Source organism: Tupaia chinensis, unplaced genomic scaffold, assembly GCF_000334495.1.
Source record: "Tupaia chinensis unplaced genomic scaffold, TupChi_1.0 Scaffold000288_2, whole genome shotgun sequence".
Lineage (NCBI taxonomy): Eukaryota > Metazoa > Chordata > Mammalia > Scandentia > Tupaiidae > Tupaia > Tupaia belangeri.
Genome location: NW_006159773.1, coordinates 4,557,132 through 4,567,351, shown reverse-complemented (window position 1 = coordinate 4,567,351; position 10,220 = coordinate 4,557,132). Strand labels below are relative to the sequence as shown.

At 36.1% G+C, this 10,220-nt stretch overlaps 1 protein-coding gene across 2 annotated transcripts in view; it reads right to left on the bottom strand.

Moving 5' to 3' along the window:
- Positions 1 to 10,220, bottom strand: part of PREX2 (phosphatidylinositol-3,4,5-trisphosphate dependent Rac exchange factor 2) — a gene marked incomplete in the record, with an annotated part of 373,689 nt that overhangs the window by 135,987 nt on the left and 227,482 nt on the right. For both annotated transcript variants that reach the window (XM_027772626.1, XM_027772627.1), the window contains 5 exon segments: positions 746 to 787; positions 4,695 to 4,823; positions 5,755 to 5,845; positions 6,822 to 6,904; positions 8,617 to 8,711. In XM_027772626.1, coding sequence (XP_027628427.1) covers positions 746 to 787; positions 4,695 to 4,823; positions 5,755 to 5,845; positions 6,822 to 6,904; positions 8,617 to 8,711 — 440 coding nt within the window.

Here is a 10,220-nt window from a genome sequence, read left to right as displayed (position 1 = left end):
GAAGGCATTGAGGGCAATCATGAATGTTAGGGACAATGGAGGAGGAAGATGGGACATGGCAGAGGGTGGGGATGGGGAATCTAGGATGGCAAAACAAAAGGCAAGGTATGCAGGACACAAAAATTGGGAAATCATTTGCCGAGAACATATATGTTGATGTGCTTGATTGAGCCAATGCACAGTGTATTTTGGATGGAAAATTCATATGTGTGTTGTGATGAGAAAAAAAAATTTATAATAAAAAACAAAGTATAAAAAATAAAAAAAATTAAAAAAAAATTATGTTAATTAAAACATTTTTATAAGACATTAGAGATGGTAGGGATTACATTTCCATCTATGTTTGTAAACAGGTGAAGGCACTGCATCGTAAGACTTCTAAGAGACTGGGCCATAATCACATCAAATAGTTAGAAAAAAAAGCAAAGAAAAATGTTACCTGGTGATTGCTACAAACTGGGAATGATAAGTGGGGAGGGATTGGTGACGTATTGATAAATAGGTATGAAACTGAACATAGATAATAGGAGCAAGTTCTAACAGTAGGATGACTGTAATTAACAGTACATTTCAGATTAGCTGAGAGAGCACTGAATGTTCCCAACACAAAGAAATGGCAAATGTTTGAGATGGTGGATATGCTAATAATGCTGATAAGATCATCACAAATTATATTCTTGTACTGAAAAGTCACACTTTATCCCATAAATACATACAGTTATTATGTGCCAGTAATAATAGTTACCTGAATATTCAAGAAGAGCCAGAAGTATTCTACACTTCACCTCTACAGAGAAAGAAAATATCAGTTAGTTGTTCACTCTTCTTCTGCCAGAAATATTACATTTCAATCATGCAGTAAAAATTAGCATGAATTTATATAATAAAAATCCCATTCCCTTGACATGCTCCTCCTTTATATCTACGTATATAAATTCTATCTAGTACTCGAGACCAATGTCTTCCAGCTCTGAATTATATGAGTCACAGAAACACCGGTATACTCATTTAAAATCTATTGTACATAAAGACTGTTATTACTGTGACCTGCATCTAAGCTGGTTACTGAAGCTGGTGTAGAATGCCAAGTGCAACGAGAAAACCTGCCAACTTTGTAAGTCACCCTTAGCTGTGTGAGCCTGTGAGGTGTTCTCCAACTCCTGCAGCTACTGTAGTGCTTGTCAACAAACTGTTAACAACATTTTTGCTTCTGTTACACTCTTAGAGAGATTATACATGCTACATACTCACTCCCACACAGCCAGACACAGATATCTGACATGTGTATTCATTTCATACTTATTCCTGTGTGTCCAATAAGCCATGAATCTATTTGCTTCCAACTTATAAATATTTTACTTGCAGTAGGTACATTTTAAAATGTATGGAATTCCTTCTAAGTGTACAAGATTTTAAGAAATAAATAAGGTTACATTGCATCTTATTCTAGACAGATTCAAAAAAACATAATTAACCGATAAGAAAAGCAGGAACTACTTGAAAAAGCACTAAATTTTATGAGACTGCAAAAACTAAAGGATTTCAGAGGCAGCAAAGTATATGGAACTAAGAGTCAGAATTTATATATTCATTATATACATATATACACATAAACATATATATAACATATACACACACCCAATAACATGTATTCAAATAACACACAGTTTTATATGTAATATACATCTATGCACACACATATACAGTACTAGCTTCATTCCTTTAGAAAATTGCTAAACTACTTTAGTCTTAGCAAGTCATTCATAAATTGTAACATCTACCTTACCTGTTTTATAGGACTGTATAGGAAAAATATAAAGGAATATAGCTGAAAAGTCTGGAAATTGTCTTAAGTGCTGTATCCATGTGAAGACTCATTGCTCTAACCTGGATCTATCAATAGATGAAGCTAGTATAGAATGGCAAGCAAGACTAGAAAATACGTCATAAAAAATTTAAAATTTAGACTGTCAGATGTGGGACATAAAGCTGGCAAAAAAAAAAAAATACATAGAGCTGGTAAAGAATGAATAACAACTACCCAATAAACTAGCACAGTGAGATTTTCTTGTCATTACAAGATTGAGGTTAGGACACAATTGGAAAGCCCCTGTGAACAATGTCCTCAGACTGATGACGAATTTAGACTTATCTAGCAGATAATCACTGTGAGTCTCTGGGGCAGAGTACCAGGATTATGGAAGACTAATGTGGTAACATTTACCAACCAGAAAAAAAAAAACGGAGACACGAAGATTAGTCAGAAAACCATCACCAGCACTGAAGTATTACAAAATGGCAAGAATTGAAGAGTTGCTCTTTAAGATATTGGGACAAATGTGGAGGGAAAAAGATGAAGAAAATTGGAAGATTTTGAAAAGACCACAATTTTTGTAGGGAATAAAATGTTTAAAATGTCAGTAATGGACATTTGAACTTAAGGTGATGGACTATTCAAGTAAAACTATCTTCCATCAGTTTATAAAATGCAACCATAATTGAGCTGGGAGTTAAGCTGATGAAGACGATATCTGTCTCCGATGACACCCTACAGTCAATCTCTGCCCCCTTAAACCACTATTTTCTTTGCTCTCTTATACCCTAAATTTAGCAGATTATAAATGAGTATAGAATGATATCATTTTTGAATGGAACTGTAATACTCCTTCCTAAATAAAGACCATAGAATATGATATGATATTTTTGATATCATAGTTGGTATATGTTTGATCAAATAGTTTGAAATGAGAGACTAGAAAACATCGAAAATGGGCTCATTCCAGATACATATATAATCCATGAAATTCTGGCCAGATGAGTTTCCAGCCAAGACCTGACTTTCCACTAAACCCTTCTCCTCGTAAAGACAATCTTCTAAGTAGAATAAAAATTACTTCATGTTGAATGGGATACAATTGTACAGATCTAGAGAGGTTGCTTCAGAGCAGTTCCACACAACAAACAACTGATTTCAAAGATCCTAATGTAGCTGTTCTGTTTTCATCTGTGTAACAGAACCAGACACTACAAGATTCCCAGGAAATGATGGCTGGCCTTCTTTCTTGGACAGTCAATTGGGCTGAAGCAATGATGGCAGATCAAGATTTCCAAAAGACTCAACAGCTTGGCCATTTACAGCTGTTGTCCAAAGAACCGACTAAAACTTGTAACCAGTGATGCAACTCAAATTCCACACAGAGCCTTGCTCCCACCATTGGCTTCAGGATGCTCAGCACATCAGCTATGCTCAATCAGTGGCTGGGCTCCAGGGCCAGGCATCAATATTCACAGCATAAACCAACCAATCAATCAATGTGTGCACTAGATATCACAATAGGAGGTATAAAGACTATAAAAGCAAGAGCTGAGGTGAAATGAATACCATCTTAAAAAGTTAAGTATTTTACCCTGCATTACAAATTCATATCATAAAAATAAAGTTCTTGCAAAAAGAAAAAAATAAGACAAACAAAAAAGGTCTTAAGGATTTCTACACTTCTAGTCAATATTGCATTTACTCTAAAAATAAATATGAGAGGAACTCAAAAATATTGTGGCAAAATGAAACTGCTGGCTGAGCTAATTTGGGTGCAAAAAAGATTTAATCCATGTATAGATTTTTCATAATAGATGCTTTCCATGAACTTTTTTGATAATGCCTTGCATATTGATATAAAGAAAAAAATCAAAGGCAATTAGAACAACTACTGAATTATAACTTCCTGGAGTGTTATGATACTGGTATCTATTCAGCAAAAACATGCCTTGTAAACATGTTTAAATTTCTAAAACTTAGCTCTTTTTAAAAATACATTTAGCTTTATTACTATTCATTATTTTGGGGCATACTGAAGTCACACTTTTCATTAAATATAATGCTACAAAGTGTCACAGGCAACCATCATATTAAGTCATAAAATAAAAATCCAAATAAGAAATGCAGCTGTCAAGAACAAAGAATTTCATCACATCTAGAATTGCTATAGTTTATCTGGAGAAGTGTTCCATATCTGTGTGGACTCCTTTCAATTGACTTCTAAGCAATACCAAAGCTGTTAGATGTAATTATTTTGATACTCACTGATTCACAATTAATTTTTATTTATTTTTATCTTTATTTTTACTTTTTGGCCATAGGGGTGTGTGTGCTTATCAGAGAGACAGAGAGCGAAAGAGAGAGAAATCACCACCCAGGGGGATGGCCACACCTCAACCCCTTCTTCATTTTCCTCTCTATTAAGTTGCTGGGTCCAGGACTCAAACCATGAAGTCAGCTATATGAGATCCAGCACTTTAACTATCACATCTTCTACTGGCCCTACAATTGATCTTTTACTCTTTCCATAAAACTTAGCTTCATGCCTTTTGTCAATACTGTAGGTTTTCTTGATGTTTTATACTATAAAATGTTACACTCTCTCCTGGTTCCATTTGTCTTCATAAGTATGAGTCTTTATTTTATTTACCTAAAATAGTCTCCATGATAGAATCTCTAATGTTTATACCCTTGAAACACAAGGTTCTGTAACCTTATTTCTTTTTTCCTATTACTCCCCTACTCCTTCCAGTCCTTTTATTTTCCTACAACACAACACACTGCAAAAAGTAATCAAGCATTACTGAACTTTTGGATTCAGAGGGGTTTTAAATGATTATTATAATATCATACGATGGTCTTTGTTCTTCATGCTGACCTTCAACAAACTTTCTGATGTTCTGAGCAAGAGTCCGGACGCTGCTCGGAAGATTCCAAGGATCCTGCTTGATATGAAGCCTTAGCCTTTTTGGACAACTCAGCTTTGGTTCCATTTCCTGTTGAAATTCTAAATAAAGACAGAAAATCTTTCTTAAGTCTCAACCAATTCCCAAGCAGTTAAGCCCATAGGCTTCAAAATCTTTATTCTTTTATCACTGCTGTCCCACAATGTTATCATAAGTGGTCATTTCTTTAGTTACACCACAACAGAAAATTTGTTAGATCAAAAAAAAATTCAAACCTCATATATTCTAACAGATATTTAGACAAAGGAAAAAATTTAGATCAAAATTCTACTCTCTGTATTCTACGCACAAGGTAGTGGAATACAGACAGTGGCAGCTCCACACTTCCTATTCTGTTTCCCACATCATATTTCTCAAACTCCTTCCTCATCACTGGCATTTAACCAAGTACAAAATAGACATTATGCTTGGTTCTGGCAAATGCAACTTAATACTTACACACTGTCAATTAACTCATGTTTCTTCAGCCTGGCCTGAACAGGCAATAAACACTTTCATGTTTCAAAGAAATTGAAAAGTCTAATATTAATTTTTTAATACACTAAAATTTATCAAAATAGAAGTAGTATTGACTGAATTATGAATAACCAGAAATTTTCTTCTTAGACAATGTTTTTGCTTCATGGCTCTAATGCTTACCACCTTTTCTTTGCCAATTACTTTCTCTTTCTTTTAGCTCGAGTGCACATGTGCTCACCAGAGAGAGACAGAAAGACAGAGAGGGACAGGAGAAAGGTCCCCCCACAGGGAATGGTCACATGGTCACACCACAATTCCTTCTCCTCCATTTCTCCTTCCTTGTGGGATTTTGGGTAAGTACACACACACACACACACACCCAGTGTGTTAATAAAGTCACTGAGTCCAGGACTCAAACCACAAGGTTGGCATGTAGGATCAGATTGCCTTAACCATCAGGTCATAGAGCTGGCCCCTCAATAACTTTTAATAGTTATTTTTTAATAACATCACCTTGCAATCCTCGACCTGGTGTGAGATACTTGGTTTGCTCAAAGGCCCTCACAACAGCTTGCCCTTTTAGGAGATTGGTGATTGAATCCACCTATCAACAGCAGAGATTTCTGAGTTACATATTTCTTATAATCCATAATGTACATTTCTAACAGTAAAACTCATCAAATAGTCTTAGAAGCAACAAGAATTTTTGAAACCCAATACTACTTGCAAAAATCTATTTTTAAATAAATATTGGAGTAAACATATCTGATAACATTTTAAATGACATTTCTTACTATCTTACTGCTTATTAATATAATATATAAATTCATTTCACAAAAGAAAGTAAGTAAAAGCTCTGGAGTTCTTTAAAATAAACAAACAAAAAAGTTAAGAGTTACTGGCATCCTTCTCAAAGTGGTAAAAGGTTTTGCCCTATAAATTTTGATTACAGTTATAAATGTCTAAAATATGCAAAACACCAACATGAATATCAGGACAACCTTGTAGCTTTTGAAAATTGAAATAGTATTGAGCAAGAAATGTTATAACACATTTTGAAAACCCACAAAAATAATAAAAAGGATAACTCCTCTGTGTATAACTGTTTATAATTTTCCAAAGACTATAAACTATTTGATATTTACAACAATCCTTTGGACTGGTTGACTGAAGGAATATTTATTCCCATTTTAAATCACAAAAATTAAGGTATAAAGAAGGTAGTAAGGCAGACTGAGGTCTTTCTATTCTAACTCTGAGATATTTCTTTCTTTTTCAAAATTTAATCTTTTTAGTCTTTCATGAGAAACAGATAGGTATCCTTGACAGAGTCTCGCCATGCCACGATCCTCTCCCATCCTCCCAGTCAGCTGTATCTCAGATATGCACGGGTGTATCTGGCATGTTATGTTTGACTGGAATCTGAACCTGAGCCTCCCATGTGGCTCCAGTATTGTGTAGTGGTACCCCACCACATGTGCCACTACAGCGGGGCTTCTGAGTTCTTTTTTCTATACCTGAAAATGATTTCTGGCAGTTTAGTCCCTGGAAAACAAGAGCCACAATTGTCCCAATCATACCTGGCTGAAAAGATGCTCAAGGCAGCTATGTATCTTGTCCTGTTTATCGTGAGAAATACGTACACTTAAGGGAAGCTCATCACCTATATGAAAATAAAACAAAATTATTCATCTTAGACTTAACATTCTAAAATATTTTCATATTTAACATAATAAAAAAAAATCAGTTCTCATTCCATACATTGCTTCTTATGTTCAGTAAAAGAGTTCCAGGGATCAGCAGTTAATGTAATGGCTATGTCACTAGACTCCCATATATTCGACCACGGTTTCAAGTCCTGGACCTGGTGACTTAAACTTGCACCAGGAGCATGTGCATGCGTGCCCAAGATCCCAAGAGGAGAAGAGAGGAGAAGGGATTGCAGCATGGCCATCCCCCCAGGGGGTGATTTCACGCTTTGTCTCTCTGTCTCTCTCTGTCTTGGTGGTGAGAGCACGTAACCTATAGCAAAACAAAACAAAACAAAACAAAACAAATTCTCCAAAAAAAGAAAAGAAAGAGTTCCAAAAGATTTAATAGAATCTAGAATTAGGTACTGTATTATTCCTCAGAAATAGGGGAAAACAGAGATGACATAGAAAGGACACTGAGAGATATCCCATGTTAATGAATTCTTTCAAATGGTATATTTTTCTAATGGTTGAAGGGTTGAAGTAAACTGCATATTGAAAAATTAAGATTTGTTTAAATTGTTAGAAAAGTCTTTGTTCTATTTTTATTTTTTATATTTTGCCACAGAGCATGTGTGCTTGCCAAAGAGAAAGAAAATGAGAAAGCACCCTCCAATGGGGAAATGGCGGTCATGCCACAATCCCTTATACCCATCTCTTCCTCCTTCCAGGATTTTGGATATGCCTGTGCATGTGGCTCCAGGACTTGAACCATGCAGTTGGGCATGCAGAATCCAGTCACCTTCACCAGCACACCATGGGTTGGCCCTAATCTTTGTTATTAACACAAGAAAAGTAAAATACTGATAAGCTATTCATATCAATTAGTGTTCTCATTACCCCACTCCCCATCCACCACATATAAGGCCAGCTCAGGTGAGTTTCAAACTCCTTATTACCTGACCATCTCAATCAACAATGCCTCATGCTTTTAGTAAAACTTGCTTCCTGGGTACCTATAATTCTTCACAGTACCATAGAAAAATCTTGAGACATATATAGTGTTTGACCTCTTTTTAAGTCACTCTTTTCATAATGGGATGAGGAAACTGACTTTATAAGGAATATAAAACTGAGATGCGATAGAAAGTTGTTTTTTGTTTGTTTGTTTGTTTTTTGTTTGTTTGTTTTGTTTTCTTTTTGCTAGAGGGCGCATATGCTCACAGCAGAAACAGAGAGAGAAAGTGAGAAATCACTCCCCCCAGGGGGATGACCATGCTACAATCCCTTCTCCATTCTCCTATTGAGATTTTGGGCATACACGCATATTTGCCCAGCGTGTGTTTCAAGCCACCAGGTCCTGGACTCAAACCACTGTCAGCCATATGAGAGTCCAGCACCTTACCCACTACACTACCTGCTGGTCCCAGAAAAGGTTTTCAAAAAGTTCTTCGACTTTATTTTGGCCTCCTCAGAATTTTAAAATCCACACATAGTTTTTATTTTTATTTATTTATTTTTTTGCATAATATGCATTTTCCATGAACCTTCTGAAGATTCTTGTAGGTACAGTCACTGAGATTGATTAATTAAAGGTCAAAGCCCATGGATCAAAGCCATTAATCTCTTAAAGCTATTTCTGAGAGCACTAACATTCAAAAGTGCATGTCCTTCCCCAACACACCTGAGTCCATGTCGTCGCTGTGAAAATACGAGCTGCATTGGCTGCTGCAAATGCTGGTGAAGGAGGCGATGGAGTTCCGATTGCTGTTGCAGTCGCTGCAAGGAGGGAATCACGTTACTGTAGGGTGCATTTGCCATTTCTCTGCAATTTGCTACGTCATGCACTTATGGCACAGCTTTACTTATTAATATGTGTTATAGAAAACTAGGAGAAAGATAAGCTTGTTTAACTCAGTTTATCTTATTAAAAACCTATTTTAAATTCTGTTATATTTCCAGTGTTTTTATGTACATAATCTAATCCCAAATGAAATTTCTTTGTTTATTTCTTCCATAAGTGAGTAAGAGAGGGAAAGGAACAGAGATAGACAGAGACAGAGATAAAGGGACAGCACCCCAAACAAGGCTTGAATGATGTGATCCATCCCCTGCCTTAAGCCAGCTCTGGATCACGGGCAAGGACATGCCGATCCAGTGTTTTTATGTACATAATCTAATCCCAAATGAAATTTCTTTGTTTATTTCTTCCATAAGTGAGTAAGAGAGGGAAAGGAACAGAGATAGACAGAGACAGAGATAAAGGGACAGCACCCCAAACAAGGCTTGAATGATGCATCCCCTGCCTTAAACCAGCTCTGGATCATGGGCAAGAACATGCCGATGTACTCAGGGAGTTCTCTGGACATGAACTAGGAAAATTCCCGAGCGGGAAATGTTTTATCACTGGGCCACACCATCTGGTCTCCTACATAAATCTTTTAAAATATGGAGTTACAAAACCAGGAGTCAAACCAAACTTACGATTCGTTATAATCTATAATGGTACATGCCTAGAGGTAGATAATTTGCTAATGGAACCAAAATCCTGCTTTGTGATTTCTGCCTGCTAACTCTTTCTGGTAGCTTAAGTTAGAGCTGGTTGGTTATACTCTAAGTTCCTCTGGGGAGGATCAGTACCTTAGAGTTTAGCACAGGTTAAGAGCTGGATCATGTGAATATGCAAGGAAAGAATGTTGAAAATGTTTTTGGATGCATTCGATTTCAGAAATAGTACTGGAGATAAAATATTTTTTCCAGTCAGAATATATTAAGAGAACATACTTAACTTTAAATATACATTTAAAATTTCTACCTCAGCCCAGAGGGAGCCTGTGAGGGTAATTTTAATTATCTGATAACTAGAACTTGAGGTGAGAAAGTATTTTTAGACATGCAATATCCCACTAGAGAGAAGCCACAGATTCCTATTAAAAGGGATGTCGGTAGCCTTAGAAGTTAAAAGTAAATGAAATGGTAAACGTGGTTAATCTGTGTGATTTATTATCAAATCTCTAGAAATAACGAACTTTTATGTCTTCACTAAAATTCTTTTCAAAAACAGAAATTGGGATGGTCGAGTGTCTAAGAGAAAAGCTGGGAAGTGAGACCACCTGGTCCCAGAGGTAAATTAATTAACTCCTACGGCCTCAGCTTCCTTCTGTGTAAAATGGAGATTCTATCAGAAGCCACCACTCAGCATTGTGGTGGGGTTGAGTGAAATGCTCCTCTACCCTAGGTGTTTGGTAAATATAGAGCTATCCTGGGCTATTAATTTATGGTAGCAAC